This window comes from Thunnus maccoyii, chromosome 4 (assembly GCF_910596095.1).
Source record: "Thunnus maccoyii chromosome 4, fThuMac1.1, whole genome shotgun sequence".
Taxonomy (NCBI): domain Eukaryota; kingdom Metazoa; phylum Chordata; class Actinopteri; order Scombriformes; family Scombridae; genus Thunnus; species Thunnus maccoyii.
Genome location: NC_056536.1, coordinates 3275537 through 3301844, shown reverse-complemented (window position 1 = coordinate 3301844; position 26308 = coordinate 3275537). Strand labels below are relative to the sequence as shown.

At 39.8% G+C, this 26308-nt stretch overlaps 4 protein-coding genes across 6 annotated transcripts in view; 1 reads left to right on the top strand and 3 right to left on the bottom strand.

The window, feature by feature from the left end:
- LOC121895044 (collagen alpha-1(XX) chain) overlaps positions 1 to 12916 on the bottom strand; it is a 36732-nt gene extending 23816 nt beyond the window's left edge. The window contains exons 1-7 of one of the 2 annotated variants that reach the window (XM_042407850.1): positions 12774 to 12916; positions 12568 to 12672; positions 10979 to 11113; positions 8652 to 8756; positions 5342 to 5485; positions 1505 to 1687; positions 613 to 810 (exon numbers count right to left, since the gene is read on the bottom strand). In XM_042407850.1, the coding sequence (XP_042263784.1) occupies positions 613 to 810; positions 1505 to 1687; positions 5342 to 5485; positions 8652 to 8756; positions 10979 to 11099 (751 nt within the window). In that variant the 5' untranslated portion in view covers positions 11100 to 11113; positions 12568 to 12672; positions 12774 to 12916. The remainder of the gene's footprint in view (positions 1 to 612; positions 811 to 1504; positions 1688 to 5341; positions 5486 to 8651; positions 8757 to 10978; positions 11114 to 12567; positions 12673 to 12773) is intronic. The other variant, XM_042407849.1, reaches the window with a different exon arrangement.
- Positions 12917 to 13687: 771 nt separating this feature from the next.
- On the bottom strand, positions 13688 to 21142 carry slc35c2 (solute carrier family 35 member C2). 2 transcript variants are annotated; one of them, XM_042407864.1, is made up of 10 exons: positions 21040 to 21142; positions 19818 to 20027; positions 19447 to 19597; positions 18973 to 19036; positions 18783 to 18855; positions 18010 to 18178; positions 17375 to 17458; positions 16469 to 16644; positions 16009 to 16138; positions 13688 to 15559 (listed from the first exon to the last, which is right to left on the bottom strand). In XM_042407864.1, the coding sequence occupies exons 2-10, from the start codon at positions 19926 to 19928 to the stop codon at positions 15426 to 15428; spliced, it is 1092 nt and encodes a 363-aa protein (XP_042263798.1). In that variant the 5' UTR covers positions 19929 to 20027; positions 21040 to 21142; the 3' UTR covers positions 13688 to 15425. The 2 variants fall into 2 exon arrangements, with proteins under 2 accessions (XP_042263798.1, XP_042263799.1); XM_042407865.1 differs by lacking the exon at positions 21040 to 21142 and adding an exon at positions 20325 to 20713.
- A 26-nt stretch (positions 21143 to 21168) lies between these two features.
- On the top strand, positions 21169 to 21995 carry taf13 (TATA-box binding protein associated factor 13). Its single transcript, XM_042407875.1, has 2 exons — positions 21169 to 21248; positions 21389 to 21995. Exon 2 carries the CDS (start codon positions 21390 to 21392, stop codon positions 21759 to 21761), a length of 372 nt encoding a protein of 123 aa, XP_042263809.1. The 5' UTR covers positions 21169 to 21248; position 21389; the 3' UTR covers positions 21762 to 21995.
- Positions 21996 to 22402: 407 nt separating this feature from the next.
- Positions 22403 to 25838, bottom strand: LOC121895055 (troponin C, skeletal muscle-like). The gene is made up of 6 exons (XM_042407874.1): positions 25732 to 25838; positions 24773 to 24824; positions 24192 to 24335; positions 23631 to 23745; positions 23366 to 23502; positions 22403 to 22916 (listed from the first exon to the last, which is right to left on the bottom strand). The coding sequence occupies exons 1-6, from the start codon at positions 25732 to 25734 to the stop codon at positions 22885 to 22887; spliced, it is 483 nt and encodes a 160-aa protein (XP_042263808.1). The 5' UTR covers positions 25735 to 25838; the 3' UTR covers positions 22403 to 22884.
- Positions 25839 to 26308: the final 470 nt, after the last annotated feature.

The following is a 26308-nucleotide window of genomic DNA, read 5'->3' as shown; positions in this document are numbered from 1 at the left end:
TGAAGTGTTTTAGTCACTTGTATCATAATTACCATGGAGCACTGAAGCTGTTCTGGATGCTGGAATAACACCTCACTAAGACACTTCGTATTGTTTTTTTCTTTCATTTGTCACTCATCTGTATATTAGTGATCACATGGGTGAATGCATGGTTTTAAATGAGGAAACAGATGGCTCTATGTACTTACACAGGCAAAGGGTGTGTGTAGTAAGTGTACATGTGTCAGCATGAAACATATGAACATGAGTTACTCTCCATGCATTTCCCCTGTGTTTTCCTGTGTTGGATTATGAGGGAGAGAGAGGACACATCTGCCCTGCAGCCGAACAGGATGGCCTGTCATTATCCTTTCCTTTACCTGTCCTTACCTTGTGTAAACACTGTCATCACATTTCAAACTAACACTTAGTGCTTTCAAGCCTCTTGTTCTTTATTCTCATAAGAAGAGCCGAAGAAGATGGTGACCGAAGGTTCTTTAAGAAAACCTGCATAACTTCCTGCTTAAAGGGAGTTGCTCTAATCACTGCCATCACGTTTTGGTTCGTTAAAATAACAATATTTCAGATCTGAGCTTGCATTACATTTTTGTTACACAGGGGAGCAGACGTTACCTGTAACTGGCTGGGTAGGGAGGGGTGTCTTCCGGGGTTTCTCCTCAGCCGGCTTGCCCTGTGTCGTCCCCTGCTCCTCCTTGTTCTCCACCTTGGAACGATCCCGCTCTTTTTCTTTCTTCCTCTTCCTCTTCTCTTTGGTGGTTTTCTCTGGGGCCTCATCAGGGAGCTGAGGGGGGGTTTCTGTAGCTGGGGGCTCTGGAGGAGAGAGGTAATAGCAAGCACATGGGTGGGGTTACAGCAAGATAAGCAAAGATTGTTTAGGGGACCAGTTGAGGCTGTACGTGACAGGAAATCCACTGTTGACATTAGATCATCTGACTTCAAAAGTATCAAAGGGAAACGTGGCGGGAAACATTATTTCCCTGTTAACACATAAACATTCTTTTTTTATGTTTAATCTGTAACATATTTAGTCTTTGCTTGATAGATAAAGCATCAGCAGTTGCTAACAAATCCCCAGGCCCACCTTACTTGTCCTCCTTCAATCTTGTCTCTTATTTCCTGAGTTCCCTCTTGTGCTCGCTGTCTAAAGATGTTTACACCACCCACTGTTGCTGGGCTGTCATTGTCATGCATGTATTTGTGTCAAAGCTCTATTGTGTATGCCTGCATAAATACAGTATACAGTTCCCACTGTACATGTGTGTGCTGTTTGCTTGCATGTGTGTGCTGGCAACATTTCCATACTTTGCCCCCTCGCTGATGACAGAGGCCATGGAAGATCAGAGCAGAGAGATCAACATTTGGAAATGTGCTTGAGAGAGTTCTGTTGTAGGTTTTCATCTTACAGTGCAGTAAATACAAATGATCAATCGTGTATCAAAGCTTCTCTATTTTTATGTAGTTATGACCGCTGTGAGTGTGTCTGGTATGCAGTGTTATTATCTACCTGCATTAGTTGTGGCAGCAGCAGTAGTGGTGGTCATGGGGTCAGGATAGAGAATTGTTGGCAGGCCCAGCAGAGCCTCCGTTGCATCATCCAGGTCTCCTGACCCTGACCCGCCCGGCAACGTCTTCTTCTTCTGCTCTCGGCTGCCACTGCGGATCATCTCCTCCTCCCGCAGACTGTCCACTGGATGAGAGAAAAAGCAAAAACAGCAAAGGGAATCACATACCAATAATAAATTAATATTCATGTAACACATCATGTGGGGTAGAAGTGTGATGCCTTCCAGAGAGTCAAATCTTGAAAAATAGAAGCTACATTCAAACGTTTATGCATATTTAAAAATCATTGTAAATATAGCAATGTACAGCAAATATGGTTATCAAAAAACTGTCAAACTGTTATCACCAGCGTCACACAAGGATTTCATACTGATCAGACCATATTAAAGTGGCCCTCAATCAGGGTCAACACTGATGTTTAGCAGGTATAGTGTTCACCATGTTCATCACCTTAGTTTAGTGTGTTAGCATGCATATATTTGCTAATTAACACTAAACACAAAGAACAGATGATTTTGTGCCAACCCGTATTGTACTGTTTCATTGGATAAGTGAAAACTTTGACCTGCTAGTGGCTCTAGAGTGAAAGTCAGGGGTTCACCAAAGTCATCAAGATTTATCCTCTATGGACTATGAATGTCTGCACAAAATTTCATGGCAATCCATCCAATAGTTTAGTTTAGTATAAATATTTTAGTCTGGACCAAAGTGGTGGACCAACCGGTTGCTGTACCTAATAAAACCAAATCTGTATTTGAATATTATGTCTGCATAAGGAAAATGTGTAATTCCAAGGTGAACAGTGAACGTGCACATCACATACTGTGATTAGGATGTAATCACACAACCTGCTGTGTGTATGCATTAGCCACAAAACCACAACAAGACATCATCACTAAGGGTAGAAACATTGTGCTGAGGTACCACCCAGGATAATAAAGCAGTACATGGACTGCTGCTGTCATTTCCATTACTTTCTATAACATAGCTGTAGATGGGAACTGATGATCAGTAAGTTCAGTTTGCACTCACTTGTTTTTGTCAACAAGGAGGCTTTTTAAAAATTGACTGCAGGGCTGTCTGAATGCATTAACAGTTATTTATGATTGGTTACATGCATGGCTCAGTACTGAGTACGCATCTTCAAAACTCTTCACACAGTCAACACAACAGTAACAATTATGGACCAAACTGTGACTACATTTGCATTGCTTTCATACAAAAAACATCCAACTGTGCATATGTTTCAATACTCACTTAAAAAACTCTTCAGTTTATGTTGAACGACTAAAATGTATTCATATGGACATCAGTTTACCACTTTTGTTGAGGATGGAGTAAAGTGTGTTTTTGTTTGTTGGAGCTTTTTTTTTTTGCAAAACTTTGGCTGAATCAGAGAATTTGCAATATTTGTTTGTTTTCTTTACAACAATATTCTAATTTACTGTATTGATATTGTATTACAGTATTACAGTATAAATTACTGTATTTTGTATTTACTTCATGACAAGAAAATAAAAACTGTCAAATAAAAAGCTTATTGAAACCTTTCCTGCTGCCTTTCTATGACTCATTACTGAATACACTGTAGTACATTCTATAGAAAGGTACAAATCTTACTGTATTTTGTAATGAAAATTTGTTCACACAATATACACATTTCTTACACTGCCAACAATTAAAAAAGAACATATACACAATAAAAAAAACTACTAGAGATCACAAAGTGATGTTCTACTTTAAAGATTGATCATGTGTTGCCTGTTGTTAGTGTTTTTATCTCAGCGTGTTCTGATTGACACATGAGCTGTTGTCAGTTGAATTCAAGCGTCATGTCTGATGTAAGGATTTACTTTTGTGTATAAAATGAACTGCTGTGCCCAGCAGTGTGTGTAAAGTTGACTGTGTAAAGAGCTTTGAAGATGTCAACTCAGTATTGAACCATGCACGTAACCGATCATAAAAAACAGCAATGAAACATCATGACTGGACTGATCATAATCTTTTGCAGTTTGAAGTTTAGTACCAGGCAGGTGTGAAAATTGAACATGCTAAAAGATAAGAGCATGTTCACTGTTGGGTATATTACTTCGCTGGCTTGCCTGCTTCACCAGGTCCTGTTGGCAAATCCTTGCCTGGAGTTAAGGTCAACAACAGCAAATTGAGGGTGAAATTTCCAAGGAAGAAAGAAGTACCTCGACACAGTTACCTGCTATGACTGGCAAGGCTTGAATAAGTACAGGGCCCAGAGGGGGCTTAAAGCAAATGGGGAAGGGAAAGACACATCAGGAAGGAATTCCCAGACTGCCATCATTCCAGCATGTCAGCCTGTGTTACGATTTTCCATGTCGACGTGTTTTTCTGGCCTGCCTAGACACGCTCGACTCGACACAGTAACCTACTATCATTAACACAGTTCACAAGCAACCACAGGCTAAATCCACGACCCATATGAACCCCAGGAGAGTATCAATCACAGTCAAACAATAAAATGTCAAAAGTGAAAGGGGCTCACAAATCAAGGGGAAAATGTCAGACAGAGAGCTATGTTGGGATTCACCGTCACTGCCGTTAAATAGCATCGTGCTGGAGCCAGAGACAGAGATATCTGAGGCATCCTGGGAGATGAAATGTGTTGCCTATTCCCACAGAAAGACGAATCCTCGAAATACAGGTGACATTTCACCAAAATGTCCCCATCCTACCGACCTACCTCGGCTGAACTTTAAGACTACCTGTTCTGTACATCCTTACACACAGTCACACAGTATGTAGTAGAAAGCCATTACTGGCTATGTAATTTAACATATACAGTTGCCTTTGTGAGCCATAGAAAAACAAATGTTGGTGGGTAGATTTACAGCCCAGGAACACACCTAACTCATGTAAGTATATAGTACGTTCAAACACGCCTCACTTTTGGCTTGTAATTCGGCTAGAGTAGCATTTATACTTACCCACTGTGTGGGTGGAGATTTGGAGGAGCCACTGTACACTCAAATGAAGGATTAAGAATGTCAAAAATGCACCACTTCCTATAATATGACTCTACTGGGCTGTCATGTCTTGCCAATGTTATCTCACAGTACCAACTGAGTCAACAGCAGGGCTGTTGGTGTTTCCTTTCATCTCTTGTCAAAGCTGAACATCACATCATGCTGGTGGATTATTTACGTCTTCTGACATATTTCCCAGTTAATCAGATTTATAGATTGCAGATTTTTAAAAAAATATATACACTAACTTGTATAAGATGGCCCAAATAGATATGTAGTCATGCTCCCTCTTGCTCATACATTTATACACATGAACAACCTGCATCATACCTCTTAATCATTCTACACCCTACTCATGTTCCTCCAAGTTCATCTTCTCTACCTCTACCAAGCTCTACTGCCCACTGAGAAAAACAGCTTGACTTTTTGTTGTATTGATTTATGTATTTTTTTTTCAAAACAGAAAAATACTATTCTCCATATAATTAACCAGCTAAGGTGCATATCTTAAAATTGCATATTTCCTGTGACAACAGACAAATACATTGGTTGCAATTTACAACTATGTGAGAAGCTATTTTACATTTTGGCAAGTAACCTGCAAACCCGTAATGGACTGTTAACATCTACCATTATTTTCTGACTCAGCTGAGTCTGCTATCACTCTCTAGAAAACCTTTTTTTCCCTCTCTGCTCATCTATCTCACTTTGTCCTCTGTTCTCTCCTTTCTTGTTTCAGCCAACCCTTCCATTTGTCCCATCCACCTCGCTGTGTTTCTTACTGGTGAACCGTCGTTTTGCGAGAAGTTTCTCTGTGGTCCCGTTGAGAATGAGGACTTGGAGGGTGTATTCCTGACTGGAGTCCAGTCCTGCCACTGTTGCCCGTCCCCGTGTGGTGGTCAGCATCAGCTCCGGCTGTGGCACCTCTGGAAAAGACAAGCATTTTGGTTGAGTAAGACTGCATAGGTGCTTTAATCTAAAGGGACAAACAAGGCCCCTCAAAAGTATTCAGAATAAGAAGAGAGCCTGTATTTCAGTTTTGTTCTCAGTTTCATACTAATTTATCACTGTATGTCTTTATTTATTTCATTTTTATTGCTCCTAAGTATATTCATTTAATTTCTAACAGGCATAAAGGTAATAAAAATATGCGACAAAGGATATGAACAAAGGACTGCTTAAATCTTGTAGTTTTAATCATTCATTGCAATGTTCTACCCCCATGGCTCAACTCAAACTTCTGGTGAAGGGGATGAATTTAATTATTTTTGATGCCATGTATGTTATTTTAAGTGAGGTTCTATTATAAAGCTTTTCTAGTGAAATCTGTCCAATACTGTAGTTTGTTATTATCCTTTACAAAATAAATTCCCAAACACGCAGATCAAACTAAAAGTTAATGCATTCACATTAACTTACATACTGACTTGTAAACAAGTTGTTGATTCATCCTAAACTTATATAAATGATGCACAAAAAATGTTAAATGCTGAAATTTTTTTATTTAAAAAATTGCTTTACTTTATTAAAAGTTGCTGCACAATCAGTAAAAATTCTGAGATACTAAGACAAACTTTTGACTTTCTAAATTATTGGGTAGTCGGTCAAAATTGTGACTTTCTAAAACAATGAGTAATACGACAAACGTTTGAGAAGTTAAATAAATTAATAAGTTATATAAGTTATGACTTCCTAAGTCAAAATCATTACATACTATGTTGAAATTATGAGATAGTTTTGACTGACTGAATCAGAAGTTTTACTTAGTATCTTGTAATTTTGACTTACTATTAGTAAGTCTAGTATTCTTATTTCTATCATCTAGTTTTTTATTTTTCTGGCGGAAATGGGCTTCCATAAATAATGAGGTACTAATGGCTTTCCCTCTCCATAGTCTACTGCCCTTAAGTGTCTGGGTCAGAACCATTACTGCAAATATGTTTTCCCAAGAGTTAAAGGTGCAGAAGTCAGTAAGTAATAAATAAGTGAAAAAAAAGTCAAAATGTTCAAGCTTCATACTGCAGAAATACTGCAGGTCTAACTGGAGCCATAGAACTACCTCATTAGATTAAAGACACTTTTCCTGACAAATATATAAGAAGTGCATCCTTTCTACCTGTATACGTAAACTTCTAGTAAATTGAGCCTAAAATGCAAAATGTATACACATTTCTGGGCAGGATAGAAAAAGCGACTCCACACACATACACACACACACACACACACATTGGTGTGCTCTTGCAGCAACAGCCAAAACATCAGTGGGACAGATTACTCTCTACTTAGCTCCCCTGAAGCAAAATCTTAACAAGGGAGTTTTACGCAACTCATCTGGTCTTCAGCAAGCTTTTCTTTTCTATACAAATGATACAACACTTCCCCGTCTGTCCTCTCCCTCACAGATGTTGCAACCTTCTGCAATTCTTTTTTATGTATTTTTCAGAATTGTACTACATTCCCCCTTTAATCTATATATCTCTCTATATCTATACACTACTTTTTCATCCTCTTACTGCTCCACCTCCCAGACCCTGCACCTTGAGGCACAGCAAGTCTCGTGTTGGACTGAATTCGTCCCTCTGTGTGTCTTTTAGACCTGCCTGGGCTTAGCTGCACAAAGTGGGTTGAGAGATAAGAGGGTGACAGGGAGAAAACAATGTGAAGGAAGACGTTAGAGGGGCATGACGAATCATAGATGTGGAGGGAGGCGGGGAGGAGAGGGAGCTGTGTTCTTATCCGATGCATTGCCTGTGAAGCAAGAGAGCTGACACATTGATGGCAGTCTGGATTACAGTGAGATGAAAGGCAGTCGGCCATTTTCACACCACATTTATATGCCATTTCCATCAAGAGATAGGGGAATCAAGGCTTGAACTTCCATATGCCGATAAAAAAAGTTTGGGGTCAGACTGGGAATGAAGCTTGGCTGATCCATTTTTTGATATCAGATGTTTACTCTACTTTTGTAAATGGAGGAAAAACACAGTACTACAATGACTTACTTCTTGTGACGCATATACAAAAATGCAGCCTATTTTGGCCATTTTTAAAATGAGTTTTAACAACCTTATCATACAATTTCTCAGAAGTCAACATCTGTTTCAGCCCAGGACAGTTTCTCCAGGACATGACAGGGTATCAGGCCATTTGAAGGGAAATAAGTCAAGCAGTATTTTATCTGATGTTGCAATGCAACATCCAGCAGGTGCTCCTGCTCATCATGACATCCATGATTCCAAAGCCAAAGAATCTCAGATGTTTACTTGACACATCAGGACCCATATATATCAATTCTTGCCAAGTAGGATATTCTGCTCTTTCCAAAACTCTTAGAGTGACCTGTTTTTAGGAGTATAAATACACACATTTTTGTCAAATGTCTCAGCCTTGAAAAGTAATCCTGTCTCCAATAGGATCTAGGAAAGCTGCGTGAATAGATAGAATAGAATAAAGCAGCTATTCTATCTATTCTTTATTCTTTATTCTATCAAAATATTCCTCTAGTTGTGAAAATATGTAAAGTCAAGCTTTATTTTTTTAATAACAATGACATTCTGAATCAAAGGTTTTTAACCAATATTTATTAAATTAAATGTAGTGACTCATTTTATCCAGGATGTAACAGTTTCATTTAAAAAATCTGTGCTCACAGCATAGAAAACATTTTTTTTTTTTTTTGCAATTTATACTTCATTGGCAGAAAAGAAACACAGTTACAATAGCAATAATTGGAGTCCCGCACAACTGTTATTACATTTGTTGCAAATCAGAACTCCAATGCCATGCAACAATTTCCTTAATATGTGATAAAAATAATATTTTCACTTACTTTGTTGGCTCTCTTGCACTTGTCAGTGTCATTGACACATTGTTAATGCATTTATTACATAGTACAACATGGATAACTGGTTATGGATGCATGATACTTGATAGTGTGGCCAAATGTGAGCCCACTTAATCCCAGTAAAACTTTCAGTGTGACTCCAGGTAGTGATTCTATGTCAATGGCAAAAAAACACCTTTGACTGGCTGACCATCATGGGAGGGGAACTTTCACCACATTGTCCACAAGTACAGCTAGGAGAGTCTCACCTGAGATGGGTCTCACTCGGACCTTGTATCCCTGAACGGGTCCATCAGCCTCCTTCCATTTCATCTGCAGTCTATCCTCAGACAGGACTGTCAGCTTAAGGCGACCTGAAAACGCCCAGTGACAGAGGGGAGAAAACAAAAAATGTCAGGTTTGTGTGTGAGTGCATGTTGTCTAGTCAAGAATTTGGGTCAAGAGAAAAGGGGAAGAACATGACAGTTTCTGGCTTTTCAAAGATCAAAGAGACAAGCTGTGATACTTTCTCCATTTCTCCTGTTGTCCAAGATGGCCTAACCCCTCTCATTTCCTTCTCCCCCAAATCAAATCCATCTCTTGTTTCGACTTCATCTCCATAATTTCCAGCAGGGGTTTCCCAACAAGAAGCGTCTTTCATGTTTCTATCCTCTCGCCCTCCATCCATCCCTCTCTCCAGCTGCCCCTTCATCCATCAAAGCACGCCCTGTCCTCTCGTCTGGTATAGAAACAGGAACAGGACACTGGATTGGGGCTACAGGGTCAAAGGTCATGTCAGAGGGACGTCACAGAGTTACAGTGTGGTTGGTTTTGTATGTACTATGTGGCAGGGTAATAGATGGAGGGGAAGAAGAGGGGGAAGGGGGAAACGGAAGCGAAGAAGACAGAGGAGTGTAGACATGAACAGCATGAATCACAGAACTTTGTCTTCATGGCTTTTGTGGACGTATGACCCTCAGCACTCAACAGCATGCATGCATGTATGTATGCATGTATGTGTGTGTGTGTCTGTGTATTTGGGTCAGAGCCTCTGGAGGGTCCTCATCTTCTTGGGGTGCCTGGCAGAGGATCAGATAGGGTCTGATGGAGATTTAGAGAGACTGGGGTCAAGGTCTAACAGACCCACTAACAACAACAACTTTTCCAGACAGGCGGGCAGATCCGCAGACAAGTACAGTGACTGTGTTGTGCTCCCTGATTTGTGGGGTATGAGCAGCTGGTTGTGACTGTCATGTTTTAGTTTAGCACAGAAATAATAAGCCCTTTGACTCTTTCTGATTGTTGCTTTTATGAAATGTGGCATAAAATAACCACTGTAATAAAAGAAATCCCCAAATTCTCAACAGCAGGTTATATTATTGAAAAGCACTGCACTGATTGATTGTTCTTACAAACCAGCTGTAGAAAAATGCTGAGCATTTTAATTACATATTTATTATTAATTAGTAATAATCCCATTGTCATGATAATGGAATGTTATTTAACTACCAAGTAATACAGCATTGGTATCAGTATTAGTAGTTTATTAATATTTAAATTTCATGTATAAGAGTAATAAGCTTTGCACATTGTATTTTCCTTGCATGAAATATACAACATTAAGATTGTGCAAGTTTGCTGAGCTCACATTTGGCTTTGAAATTACTAAGTTAATTAGAATTAAGGACAAGAAAAATCTGCTTTATGGCAAACTAGTACAAGCAACTCTAAGTCATGAGCGACTGTAAACAACATAGTAAATATTTAAGGTATCAGGGTGCTGTATTAGGGTATTAAAAGTATTAGGCTGAAGTGAATGGTGTTCCATGTGTCAAAATACATAAAATGATTGGCTTGTGTAAGATGCTATGGCACTGTGTATGCTAATGATGAGGTAAAACATTTTATTTTGGGATCCAGGTAACATTAGCTAACAAGCATTTTGTCACCTGACAAAGAAGAATAAGACTATGGCAATTCTACATGACAATTTAATTTCCTAACATTTCACAATGAATTTGTCAGATTTTCTGACAATGTGTTTGCTAATGTTGCTGATAATGGTAAAACATTTTATATCCTTTGGGATGCAGCAAGCTAACAAGCTAGCAAGTATTGTAAGCAGTTTGTCTCCTTAACAAAAAAGAACAAAGCTATGGTAATTCTGCTTCACAATTAATGTTACAGGAATACCATGGTGGTATCAATCAGGAGCGCCAAAAGCAGGAGGTCCGAGGGGCCATTGGCACCATTCTTTTTGAGTTGTGAATCACTCTTACTTATAACACAAGGGCAATGTTAACATTCCTATTGCCTGCTAACTGAGCTGCAGAAGTGTTACTGTCCTGTAAAGTTGTAGATTTGGATTAATTGATCAAAAAAGCTTGTATCTAATCCCACAAGCACTAGTCAGCTTTGCAAGCAAGCTACCGTTACTCCGCAAAAGTTTAGTGAGTCTATCTACTACTACACATGCACACGCACGCACACACACACACACACACACACACACACACACACACACACACACACAGAAACTTTCTGGCCCCTGCACTTCTGAAATGAATCCAGCAATAGTCATCAAAAGGCACTTTACCTTGGCCACGGACCCCAGAGGACAGCAACAGAACACTGAGCAGGAAACACAGCATTAGCAAAGATGATGATGATGATGATGATGATGATGACGATGATGAAGCTAGGAGGTGAGGAGACATGAGACAAGTGGAGCCTGAAAAGATGAAAAATAATGTTATGAATATTTCAATATGATTATTATTATTTATGTAAAATAGAGTCAATTGACTTGACTGGTGTGTGAAAACCTTGTGTCTGTTGTTGATTGACAGAAATTGAATCGGTTGATAATTGAGTAATAATTGAAGAAAACACTATTTGTAGAATTATGTGTTTTCTTTTATGGCACCAACAAAAAAGTTATCCTGTCACTCTTTCCCGTGGGAACTCTTTTATAGCTGACTCAGACTACAGGTGCTTCAGTGTTCATCCCCATGCAGACTTCACACAGCTAATGACACACACAGGTCTGTAATATTAACAAACACACAGTTCTTTAAAGAGGTCATAAAACTAACAGGCCTCTGTCTGAGAGGGACAACATTTAACAGTGTACACCAAATCCACTGATTTCTACTGTCTCACTACCTGCAGGTTTCAATCATTTGAGTGGGAGAATGTGTAAATCTAATCTACATAATTAGAATGTTTTGATGCCTTTTGACTTTTGATCCTTATTTACTTATTGAAGATAGTCAACAGCTGCTACAAAACATCTGCATACAGACATCATGACTCGTATGCATTTGGCGGTCATGAGTTAAAAAGTTTAAGGACAACAGCTCATTATTGTATTTCAATTGGATTTTAAAAGCCTGACTCCTACAAAAAAGCTAACTGGATTCTATCATTTTGAAATACACTGGAGATCTGCAGGGAAATGATGTTAGGTTGTGTGGGCAGGTGATCTTTAGAGAACAAAAGCAAAAACGCTGACATTTGGTCCTTGTGAATAACAACATTGTTCAGCAAAACGCAAGCTGAACAAGGCTGTAATTAATTGTCCGGTAGCGCAGCTATTATACTGAAGGCTAGTTAGGCCAACGGATACAGCCTCATGTGCAGTATGTGACGAGACTATGTTGCTTTCTTTCTATGTTTTCCGATGCTTCACATGTGCCTGCTTGCCTGAATGTTGCCATGACTGAATTATTCTCGAGTCATATGTTGTGCATACCTGCCTGCCTGTCACACACACACACACAGGAAAAAAAAGGTATTGTTATGCAATGCCGGTGGATATACCTGCCCCAGAGGATTGAAAAGTTTCCTCTTTGTCTGACCCCTTTTTTCAATTTCTGGGTGTTTGCAATTAAGTTAGGAAAGCAATGAAACAGTAGGTACTTTTGGATTTAACTGCTTTTACCAACCACCACTGAGCTTTTAAATCTTTTTTTAAATCTTTTTTTTATGGAACCATACAAGTAGGAGACAATTCTTAAAAGGAGAGGTATTTTAATTTACGTTGATTTTAATCGATAATAATTTAACACTGACGAGTATTTTTTAATTATATAACCATATTTCCCTGAGAGGTAGCAAATGAACCGTTGCCAAGCGACACATAAGAAGCTGTAAGCTATAACTGGTCTAGTCTGGTTAACCTACCTGTCCAGGTAATGTTTCTGTGGTCAGTGTCCCTTCCTCAGGTATTTTACAACAGTTCCGAACAATGGACGGCAACAACAGTTTCTAGATGGAGCCTGTTTAAGTCTAGACTCGCATAAGAGAAGACCACAAACAAAAACGCTGCTTAACCTCAGTGATACAGCTACGTTTCCTCGCCCTCTCGGCGGCGCCAGGTGAGGTGTTACCTGGCTGTTAGGTGAGTCGGTCCAGGTTAACCCTTCACAGCGTTCCAGAGGTGGGATGTCAACACGCACCAGTTCCGCTGAACTGTGCAGCCAGCTCCCTTTCACCAGGTTGTATCGGAACTTCTCGGTGTGAAATCCGAGACTTATCTGAAGCAAGGCCCTCCTGCTGCTCCGGCATGGGCGTGGTGCTCCGGAGAAGGCTATAAAATCTCTTGAGGAGCAAACAAGACAGACAGACGCAGGCATATGCTTTTTAATCCCGCACAATACCGTCCTATGAGAACTTGTCTCGTGCCATCTATAGGACGCAATAATTTTACGATTTAACTATCTCAAAACCAGGTGAGACATGTAGCTGTAGAGGCTTTTTTTGTCAACACTCCATCAGCAATGTCTTTGAGAAAACACTTCTTTATCTTATTTTTCCATAAAGACTGCATTCATGTAGGCTTCAATAATTCCCAAAGAGCTGTGTTGGAACCTGACCGAGGCTACACCACATGAGTCTGGGCTGGCAGGTCAACCAGGTGCAGGGCTGCCAATGAGTCACAAGTCATTTGTGTTGAATTTATGGCTGTAAGCAGTATCACAGGCAGTAATATTTCAGATTTAAAGGATTTTGCAGGATAAACCAAGGAGTAAGTGTATAAATTTCACTGCTCTTTAAGTACCTTTTCCAGCCATAAATGCACAGTAGGAGTGCTCGATTAGCAGTGGATTAGATTAGAAACAGGCTTTAGGAGATCTGTGCTCCCTGTAGGACTACAGTTAATCTAGTTAAGTGTAAATAAACTCAATGTTTGCAGTGTATCTGGGTAAATGTAATCCAATGAATGGCCAAGAACGCAATAAAATCTTGAATAGATAAGGAAAGAGGAGATGGGTATGACATGATAAAGTGTGCTACACATATGAACATTTGAAATTTCCTTCTTCTTCCACTTTATTTCTCTGTATCACAACAATGCTGCATTTTACAAAACATGACCAAAAAAAAAAAAAAATTCAAAAACGTTTTCTTCCATAAATGGCTTTAAACGCAAGAACAAGAGCTACATCATTACTGATAGACAGCTACAGAATCAATGATTCAATCATAATGGCTTTTGAAAATAGCTGTTTAAAATAGTCTTCTTGACTGCTGTGGTGTTAAAAAGGCACATTAAGGGAGTCATTTCACATCACTTCAAATAATGACCGTTATCCTACAATTTCAATAAATAGTCTCTGACCCTGCCACTCATGATTTAAATTCATTGGAAGCCTCATTTTCAGTTAGCAGAGCTAGCTTTTGAAGTAGTAGATTTAATTAAAACTGACTATAGTCTCATGACATGTCTCAATATTAGGACGAACACCGTAAAGTCACATTCAGAGCCTTTCTGTCACCTGGTAACCTTTGCAATACACATACAACATGTCTATTTAACTCTCAGGACTTCACCTCTATTTAGAAGTCTTACTCATACAGCTTGATATCACTTATTTTTTTCACACTAGGGGCCTCAACTTACTTATGATTACATGAAGCAGACCTCTAGAGCTGAAACAGTTAATACATTTATCCATCTGCAACCATTTTGATCATTTATCAATCATTTAATCTTTTTTTCAAGCAAAAATGCCAAACATTACCAAGGTCCAGCTTCTTAAATGTGAGGTTGTGATGCTTTTCTTTGTTTTGTGTGATAGCAACTAAATATCTTTGGATTTTGGACAAAACGAGGAATTTGAAGAAGTGACTTTAGGAAATTGTGGTGGGCATTTTTTAAATTTTTTCCTGAATTTCATATATAAAATGATTATTTGAGAAAATAATATGCAGTTTAATCAATAATGACAATATTAGTTGGAGCCCTACAGATCATGTTGATGTATTCATATTAAATTGTGTGTTAGCTTTAATATCTGCCCACAAAATAGACATCTGCAAAAACAGGAATGTGAGTAACTGTATCATAGAACCACTGTTAATCCAGGTTTATACATAAACATGATTTAAAGATGTCCTTTTCTTGGGAATTGGCTTTATACTTTAGGGAAAGAAACCATGTAATGTGAAGTTGGATTAGCACAGCTCTCAGTCTGCATCACAGAGATACCAGGACACTTTCAATCTAGTTGATTTTTCTCTACCAGACACTCTCCTGACAGTTTATACTGTAGGTACGTGTACCACTGGACTGTTACAGATACACACATACAGTATGTATATACTCTATAACAGAGTAAGAAAAACATTTCCGCAGTGTGACAAGTATACAGCAAAGAAAAATGACCCACTACGATTCAAGTGTCAGAAATATCCCTTTAAAGCTGTAATACTCTCTTTCCATACATCATACTTTGTTGACACTTGCATGTATTAGCAAAAATCTTTTGAGTTCCCCTCAGGCAAAAGATCATAACTTGTGTCAAGTTCACAGGTAAAGTACAGCTCATAATGAAGACCTGGCCTGGCCTAAACACATGATCTGTGGAAGAAAAGAGCTGAAGAGAGAGAGAGAGGCTGTTCCCTCTTTTGTGGCAGTTTGTTGCAAATAAAACTGTTTTTTGGAAGCTCTGAAGCATATCTCTGATGTCACTGTTGAAACAGTCTGAAGAAGTGTAGGATGAGACAGTCTGGACCTCACTGGCTCGTATCCTGTGATGTCAGTGCAGAGTAATCTCTTGTTCCTCGTCTTCATCGGCGGCTGAATCCTCTCTTTCGTCTCCGTTTTGCCGCAGTAATGGCAACTCAAGCTCTGGGCTCTTACTGTTGAGCTGCCTTAAAGAAGGGCCCTTATCTGAAAAACATCACAAAAATCCATATTGTAAAATGATCATCACTTCTTAAAAGCCCCTCCTCCAGTCAGAAATGTGTTTTGCTTCTTCAATGTTTTGAGTTTCTGTGCAGAATCATGTGCAGTTTGACACTAGAAGGCCCGACAATAAATTTGTGACATCACAACTTGTTTGTAAGCCAATCATAGTCCAGTATGCAACTTATACAAAAATATAAAGTGGAAACTTGAAGCCTCTGGTGTACATTCAGTGTGTTTACATGCATACAGTTGGCTTTCTCCAATAAGATGATTTCTTCACTGTCATGTAAACGAAAAACCTGGTCACCTTCATTTGAGTAGGGAATTTAGAGAGACTTGATTTCCCTGAGCTAGACTGCAGACAGGAAAAGCATGACACTGCAAAAACAAATTGTAACACTTTAATGTACAACAACAAAATGTACCCTTACTTTTGGAATAATATGTCTTGAGTCCCACGTGCAATGAAATGCCACACAGACACACGACGAATCCCAGCCACTTAAGAGCACTCATTTTGTCTCCCATCAGAGCTGCTGCCAGAATGAGAGTACACACCTCCTACAAGAAACCAAAGTAATAAGAGGAAAGTAAGAAAGGGTGTATCAGATGGGTCTGAACAAGACTCAAGCATTGTAGCTCCATGTAGGTGGAATGCTCAGACTTTGAAAGGTCAGCTACAAACAAAACAGCATGTTCAATTAGATTACAGCTGACCCAGAAACTGAAACAAGGCGGAAGAGTCTGCTCAACCTTTAAAATGAATAAATAAAATACTCTTCTATTTTAAATGCCAAAGCAAACACAATAAACACACATATTAAACTCAGCTGAGTCAGGTTCTGTAGCTTTTTGGCTTCGTTTGACTACAGACAGAATTTTAAAAAATACCTTAAAAATCCCTGATATGGATAAAGTGAGGCTGGAGGTTCGGGAGACTAGCAGGAACTCTGAGAAGCCCAAACCGAAGGCCAGCACACCACCAATACTCAGTAAGAAGAGTGAATACAGGAGAGGAAAGAGCTCTGTCACCCGGAACAACTTCTCTGAGGTACAGAGGCTCAACCCTGGAGACACAGAGACGGGAGAGAATCAGGACAGATGTTATATTTACATGACATTAAAAACATATATGTTAGTTTAAAAAGTACTGATTTAGCATTGCACTCCTATAGCACTGTTATCTTTTTTTATTCCACACATTCTTCTTCCAACTAAGATTAAGCAGTTACAATTATGCTTATAGGTCATTAATATTCCAGGTGTTTCCAGGCTGATTCATTGTAAAGCATGTATAAAGAGGTTAAAGAGGTGACGCTACTAGCAGATAGATCATTAAACCACTGAGACCAGTCACAATAATAAGCTGTTATGTCTTTTATGCACAGTGGGACCACATTCTTCTAGATGGCTCTAGTTAATTGCTTTAATTATAGTACTCATTGTATTACTGCTTCAGTTCATAAATGTGTGTTTCATCTGGTTTTAATTGTAATGCTGTAGGGTTAATCCAATTTAGATGTTCTTTAAGTGAAAACGGATTTACACCAATAAAGCATCACAGCACGATTGAGTCGTGTGTACGCACGAGTCACAGGGTGTCCTTGTGGTGGTGGGCTGAGTCTGTTAAGAGGGGTCTATGACATCTTTCAGTGAAAAACCCTGAAATGCCTTAATTAAAGCTATATGGTTTCGTTTACTGCATTGACAATGGATGAGAAACAACAGAATGAGGATAACTAACCACAGTCAAAGATGACAACAACAACAACAACTACTACTAGCATTACATCTCACCTTCATTATAGAGGAAGAGGGGAAAGAGGCCAAGGAACATGATAGGTTGTAGGTGGTACATGGCATCTATTGGGTTCTGAAGACCTGGAGGAAGTTGCAACATGAAAAACAAGTTTCAGAAGGAGGAAAATTGGGGAAAGACATTTTAAAAATCAATTTCTTAGAGATATGGAAAAACAAATACAAATTTGTACTGAATAATCACTTTATATTGTTTCTTAGCTGTGTGTTGATTTCACCGTTTTCATATTAAACAACATACTCATAATTTTTCATTTGTACTCTGCAAGGCTTCTTTCAAAGCTCATCTACTCGTCTACTAATTCCTTCAAGCATGCAGGAATGTTCATTTCTATTCAACACTTCCTCTTTCAAATGGTGTGTTGCAAAATGTGTGGAGGCTATCACTTTGTCTACACAGCAAGTGTGTCAGATGCATTTTTCATGTGCATGTCACACGCAACATATACGCTGTCATTTTAATCTATGCAGCTGTCTGCACCGGCTCCATGCAGGCTCACATCTCATGAGCATTTCATCGCAACCTGAAGTGTTCGTTTACTCTTCAGGTCTATTTTCCTGCGTTTTACGCACATCGCTACGGTCATGTGTGTTGGGCTCTAAGCGACACTGACCCAGCTCTGCTTTCTGCATGAGGACCTGAGTGAGGGTCCAACGGATCCCCCCTATAAATGACGCCATGAGCACCATGGTGAAGCCCTCCAGGTTGAACTGAGTCGACTTAAATGTAAACATGAAGAGACCGCAGGAGATCAGCAGGACCACCAGGATCAGGAATGGGTTCTGGTTAGAGTGAGAGAGAGAGAGAGAGAAAGAAGGAGAGAGAGAGAGATTGAGAAACAGCAGCAGAAAAAGAGTGGAACATTAGAAAAATGAGAAAAAGAAATGGGAAAGACATGGGATGGGAGAAAAATTGAAATAAATAGAAGAGCAAGGCTGATCAATAGAAACAAAGCAAGACAACAAACTGAGTTGAAAACATTGATTGTAGTTTCTGATATACGCTCACTATGACATCACTTCTGCATGGAGAAAATATTTCCCTGCATTAAATATATTTTATACACGCCAGGAGATTCCTGTAGCAATTTGTGATAACATGAAGGTTTGAAGAAATACAACACTTCAATATGTGTACTTATCTGTGCACAGTTTTAATCTAGAGTGATATAAATGAAGTGAAGTGAACAAACGAAAATGATTAAAACTTTCACTTCCTGTTATTTCCTCAAGGTTTCTGAACTTCCTGTCCCTCCCTTTGCATGACTGTGACATCCAGTAAGCACAGCAAAAACATCTCCTCCTGAGTGCACATAGCATTAACTAACACTTTATTGTCTTTTGATTTACATGATTCCCACTAAAGTTGGAAAAAATGGTCACTCACCGGCTCCTCTAGTTTAAAGACCAGAGAGAAAAAGAGGATGAAGAGAACTGCTGAAGATTTGGTCATGGTGTACCTTGGATGACACAAAACAAAACCCACACATTAGGATGGAAAAGGCCAATAATGAGTAAATGCAATACTAACAACTTGAAATCAAATCTAAACAGGACCCAAATATACAAAGACTTACAAGCTAATGGTGATGAAGAGGAAACTCCAGTTGGAAAGACCGATATCCAGTGCTGTTGCCAAGGCTGGGTGAGAGAGGCAGGACTTTTAGAGGCAAACACCTTGCAATAAATAATATTTGTGTAACACTATGTGGTAACTTTGATTGTGAATAAGAAGCAAGACAATAATCCAATCCAAAGTGTCTGCACAATTTAAAAAATGTGATGTGATGTAAAAGGAAAATTTGCTCATCCATGATAGTTAACTGGTGTATTTGTTTATTACTATCCCATCTAAACGGGACAGTCTTTAACTTCCCACTTAGGTATGATGTAATGTATGTAATTATCAAGGTGGACTTTAGTCAATGTTTTCTTCCATGACGGCTCAATCAATCAGTGAACGTGATAAGTGCTGACTATCAGTCCTGCTGTGAATACTTTGAGCTTCCATGCGAACAGTTAGTTAAAACTCTCAATAGTCAAGATCTCACCTGTGGGAGCCACTTTTCTGAAGCAATCTGTCCAGCTCAGAATGATGCGGGGTTTCCCTGTCCAGCTCTGCATGGCCCATCGAGTCAGGGCCGACAGGCAAAATATGAGGGCGAGGTGAACTAACGTCATGAAGAGGGGATAGTGGAAGCCCTGAGAGAAAGAAACAGACATTGTCATCTAGATCCTAGTGGAAGTGGGTCGTCACCCAGTGTCTCAGAGACCAGGACCCTGAGATACAAATATATGGCGTAACCTGTGTCCCAAGACAGCAAAAGCAGAAATGCAGCTTTGATGATTTTCATTAATGATCCAAAATAAAAGCAGACATTTCCTGTGTAGGGTAACAGTATTGTTGCTTGAAACCCCTTACCTTCATTAGCCATTTGTTATAGAAGGTGATGCCTATTGAGAAGACATAGTAGAGGAGAACTAATCCAACAGTGCGAAACGCCCTGCAGATGAACTGGACTGGGCACGCCATACAGGGCTGCCAGGATCAGCTGTCCAGTGCAGACAGCTACTGTAGAAAGGTCATCTCCAAACTCAATCTGCACTCCTTCCTAACACCCATAACTGATTTCTTTAAAAAGAGGAGGAAATGGAAAAAAAAGGGGAAGGTGGGGAGAGATACACCAGGTTAGAATTTGGGTGCATTTGTGTTTAATCATGCTACAAATGACGCACACAGTTGGTTATCAGAGTTGAAAATAAGAATGACTGCTACTACCAGCTAGCGGTTAAGCCAGTGTTAAGATGACGTAACCTAATGTTATGTTAGCCATACTTAGCCAACACATTATTAAACAGGAACTGAATAACCGTTAGTTCACTGTTTATATATTTATGTAGAAAGCCTCGGCTAACATCAGTAACTCACCAGTACGGTAGCTGAGGAAACGGTGACACTCACCAGATGGTTGTGTGGGTAAGTTCCAATCTTGGCTAACTACGTTATATATCCAATCTTGGCTAACCCCATTAACTAGTTGACATTATTGTTGACGTAATTATCGTATTAGCTATAATATGCGATAGTAAACCAACAGCTCATTCCTTGAACTTTAAACACCATCAGTCTGCAACTGGTGACGGACTCCACATGTCCACCCGCGACGTGTCATTTTCATACGGCGACACCAATATACTAAACTCCACTTATCAGTCTGTCGTCCATTAACAGTAGCAGTGTTTGTTACAAGTCAAATGAATTATCATTGAAGACCTCGGTCGAGTCAGTGGGAACCATTCTTTAATTCGGCATTCACATAAACCACTGAGAAGTAGTATGATATCATAAATGTTTGGCTTTTCTGTCTGGTTGACATTGCTCGCTACCAAACTTCATAGATTATTTCACTTAATTAGTACGCACAAAGCGCCAAAAAATCAAATGGAAACATGGGTTAACTAGTTTATACACACGCGGACGTAGCTCCGTTAACGTAATTGACAGTTTAGCTAGTTAGGTAGTAACTCACAGACCCTATTATTTTCAATATTGTTATGTTTCTGAATGAATTTTGGCCTCACTGTGTCTCCAAACATTGCCAGCAGCTCACAAAACAGAAACAAATAAGAAAATTGAAACCTACCGTCTGGCATGTTGACAATGGATGAGTAACAACTGCAAACTTTGTAGTGTAACGGGGACCAGTGAGGGGAAAATAACCACCAGGGGCAGTATTTTTAAATACGGTAGTTTTGTTCTAAGCATATCACTTCCGCAGTCAGAGGAAATAGCGCCGGTGAGGTCGACAGACACGAAAGACTGTTTTGTTGTGATTCAACGCTGAATTTCAAGGTAATGTTATTTGTTTCACATGCTTTAACTACACAATGTAACACAGCTATTGTACTGTTAACACATGTGTTACTGCACAGTGGTAAGCTGGTTGAAACACCCCTTGTAAATTAAAGCCGTGTCCGTACGTTTTCCCGCAGAATGGCGGATGAGGACGAGGAGATGGACGAGCAGGAGCTGGAGGATGGCACCGGCGGGACTGATGTCTGCCACGGGAGAAGAAAGAGGCTTTTCTCCAAGGAGCTCCGCTGTATGATGTACGGATTTGGAGACGACCAGAACCCGTATACGGAATCTGTGGACATCCTGGAGGACCTGGTGATCGAGTTTATCACGGAAATGACCCACAAAGCGATGTCCATCGGACGCCAGGGCCGTGTCCAGGTGGAGGACATCGTTTTCCTCATTCGCAAGGACCCCAGGAAGTTCGCCAGGGTCAAAGACCTGCTAACCATGAACGAGGAGCTGAAAAGAGCCCGGAAAGCTTTCGATGAGGCAAATTACGGCTCATAAACTCACACTGGAACACTTTTTTGACCTAATATATAGACGTCCTCATCCAATTCGGCGGTTTATTTCTTTTAATTTGCTGCATTCCATTGTTCATTGACCTGTGTAAACTCTGTAAACGTTTGTGCAGACTTGTCATTCACATTATTTTACCTACGAGCAGTGACGCAACACAGTGACCTGATATCTTGCTGTCTCAGACCGTTTAAATAAAGTAATTTGCTAATTGTTTTACCAGTATACTGGTTTATTATTTAAATGGAGCACCAGAATTCCCAGAGGAGACATCATATCAAAATGGCACCATCATATTGCTTTTTTAAAAATGTTTTCAGAACAGCCAACACACTTGAAGTCGCTTTGTCAAACCATAGCCCTTAAAATTATACATGACCCCTGAAAATGTTCACTGATGTAACAAGGATGTGATTCTGTTGGTATTATTGTGAGGCCTCTTCAACTGTAGACCTCTGTCATGTTTTTAAGATAGTGGAAGAGTCTGAATGCTCAGCACAAGAGCTGGCGATAAAGACAAAAATGGCTGTGGTTCAAACAAAATGGACAAAAAGAAGAAACAAACATTTTATTGATATTCCTCAAAACAAAATTTTACACAACCATAAATATGACAGACCGACTACAAGTGAGCATGTGTTAGTTCATTTATTCTGTTCAAGCAAATTACTTCTTTGTACAGTGAGTGGTTGAATGAATTGGTCTAAGCAGCAGGTAACAGGCTGCCGTTCTGTCTAGACTACGTCTAGATCTGATTTTTACCAGCAGGAGGGTCGCTGATGACATGTTATGCCATGTATACCGCGAAAGATGTGTGCAGTGAAATTCCCCATGGCAGCCTTGCCATCCTGTCACTGGGTACAGTTTCAGCGCAGCATCCATGGGCTGTCTGCAATCACAAGCGAGCTTGGGAAGAGTGTAGCCCAGCCAGCGACCCCCCCCCATCACCAGGTGCCCTAGCTGTCTGTTGAGGATGTCTATAAGGATGGAGTAGAGAGGCAGGTGGACAGGAGGGAGGAGGGGGAATTTGAGTGGGTCAATGGGGGAATCAGATGTATTCAGAATGGGGGTTCACAGGGGAGAGGAGGAATGTCCATGAGTCTTTCTGGTTTTACTGCACATTCTCCATCATCTTGAGGAATTCTGGAAGAGAAAAGGAAGATGGGGCTGCGTCATTGAGATGCAACATGTCAGTGACCATCTGCAGCAGCAGCTAAAATGATCTGTACCCTAGAAGCTGCGTTTTTGACAGTAGTTCAACTGAAGCATGCAAATGACACCTGAAAAAGAAATCAGGTGTCATTTGATAGTAAGATGAAGCTAAAATCAATTAAATCGCTTATAAAATAAATAAAAACAAAACCTACTAGTAGTCAACTTATGATATAGACACTAGAGATATGCAGGAATATTCTATGGCTGTTATAAGATTTGAAATGTGTTATTATTTAAGTTTTTTTTTTCATTGTTACTGCAAATTCTCTAGGCCCCAAGTTCCTTATTGGGTTATTTATTGACTGGAAAAACAATGTTTTTATATTAATTTATATTTTTATGTTATCCTGATGTTCATCATCATTATCATCACGTACCGTCAAAGTCCAGCATGCCGTCGGCGTTTTTGTCTCCATCCTTCAACAGCTCATCAATCTCTTCCTCTGAGATGGCCTCCCCGGTGCTGCGGATGATGAGGGCGAACTCCTCTCTGTCGATGTAGCCGTCGCCGTTCCTGCGCAAAATAGAGAAGTATATGGTATTTCATAATAAACGCATGCGTATAGATGGAAAAACTAACAGTAGAAATCAGTTTGGCACAGTAAGTGACCCACGCTGTGTGCAGTAACAGTGTGAACATACTTGTCGAACACACGGAAGCACTCTGCCAACTCTTCCTCGCTCTTGCCGGCCTGGTCCTCCTTTAGCAGCCTCACCATCATGACCAAGAACTCCTCGAAGTCGATGGTACCGCTACCTGAGGGTGAAAAGAAGCCATGTTATTGATTAACAATGACCAGCCCTCCCAAAGGCCCAAAGTCCTGCGCTCCTTGTGGGACATGACATTGAGGCTCGTGCTTGCGCACAGTTTTATGCATGAACCGCACTGAGATGAAACACTGGAGTTAATTGGGCCCAGTTTAGAAATGGTCTATAAAATGTAATGACCTCTGACATTTAAAGCAAAATTGTCCATAAAGACAATAATGTCTTGTTTGGGAAACAGGTTCATGCTGGTGGGGCATTTAAGATCAATGATCTCTGTGCGCATCTATGCGCCTAAACCTCCCCTAACCAATGCCTGATAGTCCCTCACAGAGGATCTTTATGCCATATGATGATGATGATGATGATTATGATGTATGATACTTATAAAATACGCTGTGCTTATGTCAGAAATACATTGTATTATCTATTGCTCACCGTCCTCATCGACCTCCTCGATGATCTCATCCAACTCCTCTCTTGTCGGGTTTTGACCCAGCATCCTCATCACGGTACCCAACTCCTTGGTGCTGATATCACCGCCACCGTCGGTGTCGAACATGTCGAAGGCGGCCTTGAACTCTAGAGAGAGAACATGATCTGTCACTCGAAAGCTGGCCTTTGTATGTCTTTGTAGGAATAGTAATTCATTGTAGTAGGACTTTTATGCTACATCCAAAAATTCTGTCATATAAAGGTTATAAAACGGGGGAAAGCCTTCGTGTGGATCATTTTAAGAAACACATTGCGGTAGTATGCTTATCATCCCTCTGCTCCTTAAAAGCCTATTAGTGGGACTGATTCCATCCAGAGGATGGACGTTTTTTCGAATCAGTTCATTCTGACAGGAAAATATAGGTGGAATTGGATGCTCATTTTATATTTATATTTAGATGAGGGATGGTTGCAAATAACAAAATCCCCTAAGATCTGATTAGTAACTATAACCAGCTACTGTACATTACTAGTTCCTGGATACAGTAACGACATAGTAACGCGTTACTGTAGTCTGTACTCACCAGCCAGCATATCCTCGCTCAGGTAGGAGCGGGCCTCTTGTTGCGCGTCAGTCTGGAAGAAAACAGGGGCCACTTTGTCACTTCATCAGTCACTGCAGGCCTCATTGTTGACTATTCACATTAAAACCCTGTAGGTTGAGCCTCGCCAGCTTGTTTAATTGGCTATGGTATTCGGGCCAAATTGTGCCATGATAGACGGCATCAAGTTCCAAGATACACAGGTTGCTCCTGTGATTCATTTTTACAAAAATTACAAAAAAAAAAAAAAAAAAAAAAAAAACATGATACAACGGGAGAATAAAAAATGCCTTTACGCACAGTACAGTAGGATGCTTTTTTCTAACAGCACGGGGATATACTAGACATAGACCTATTATATTGTATATTTTAAATTACTGTGAGTTGTGCTATATATATAGTGGATGCGTCTCAAAAGGATTGTTGAGCTTGGTGAAAATTAGCCCGACTATTTCAGGCTCAACACATTAAGGCTCGCTGTATATGGCCCGCAGACATCCAATCCCTGGGAATTTGTCGCCTAAGCAGAATTCGCACCTTGCCAGCTGCGACCCACCCTGCTCCCCCATCAGGACCAAATTCTAACTACAAGAATGAATTATATCCGGTTAAGATATACAATATATGGTTAAGATATACATTTTTATATATTTTGTAAGAATTCCAATAAAATGCAACTAAAATTCGGTCAGTATTTGACCTAAAAATATACTAAAAAAGAAAAAAGGAGTTTAACTATTTAAAGAGAAGCCAGCAGATACACATATAAACCTCATCTACTGACGGAAACATGCTTCTCAACAATTCAGACTTTCACATGCTTTTATTACTTAAAAATCACTAAAACTGTACTTCTCTGCATGGCTTAATAACTAATGGCTGGTAGACTGATCAACTTGGAATATTTCAACGGGTCATTTTGTACAATTGATTGGTCTTACCATGCTTGTGGATTAGCTTTTCCCCCCTAAATATCCAAGGAAAAAAAAAGCCCAAAGGAGTGGTCAATCCGTGTGCACCCCAACAGAGAGACTAGACGTCAAGTGAAGGTTGAGACACACTTTAAACGGGACAGCCAGGTCCCGCCCCCTGGCTCTCACAGGCCTCCAGATTTAGTATCCTGAACTTTTAGGGTTCTGGGGCCAAGGCAAGCCAATCACACTTTGGAGGGGAAAGCTCTTGTTTCTTGAAGTTGCAGAGCTGAGAATGTAAAAGACGTAAAGCCGGGGTTTTGGGCACTTTTGTGATGTAGGTCAAGGTACAAACAAATCTACATGAAAAGAGTGAAGATGGAAAAGGAATAATGCAAAGATGCAGAGAGTATTTTAATGTGTCTGTCACCTGGTGTGTTAAAACTGAGATTATCATAGGTAGGATGTGAGCAAGAACTGTGACATACTATAAAATAATTCATACTGAAAAACAGAATACACTTAAGTCAAAAGAACACATCAGACCACTCAGCCCTCAGATGTGATCTCCTAAAATAATTCCTAAAAAGAAACAAACTGAAACTAT

Excerpts from the sequence above, each read along its gene's own strand:
- slc35c2 (XM_042407864.1), bottom strand. The coding sequence starts at position 19,928 with ATGGCGTGCCCAGTCCAGTTCATCTGCAGGGCGTTTCGCACTGTTGGA. Across the intron at positions 16,139-16,468 it reads CCATATCAGGGATTTTTAAG|GAGGTGTGTACTCTCATTCT; the intron begins GTATTTTTTAAA and ends GGTTTCTTGTAG. Across the intron at positions 15,560-16,008 it reads CAAGACATATTATTCCAAAA|ATAAGGGCCCTTCTTTAAGG; the intron begins GTAAGGGTACAT and ends GATGTTTTTCAG.
- taf13 (XM_042407875.1), top strand. The coding sequence starts at position 21,390 with ATGGCGGATGAGGACGAGGAGATGGACGAGCAGGAGCTGGAGGATGGC.
- LOC121895055 (XM_042407874.1), bottom strand. Across the intron at positions 23,746-24,191 it reads CGAGGAGGTCGATGAGGACG|GTAGCGGTACCATCGACTTC; the intron begins GTGAGCAATAGA and ends TTTCACCCTCAG. Across the intron at positions 22,917-23,365 it reads CGGCATGCTGGACTTTGACG|AATTCCTCAAGATGATGGAG; the intron begins GTACGTGATGAT and ends TTTCTCTTCCAG.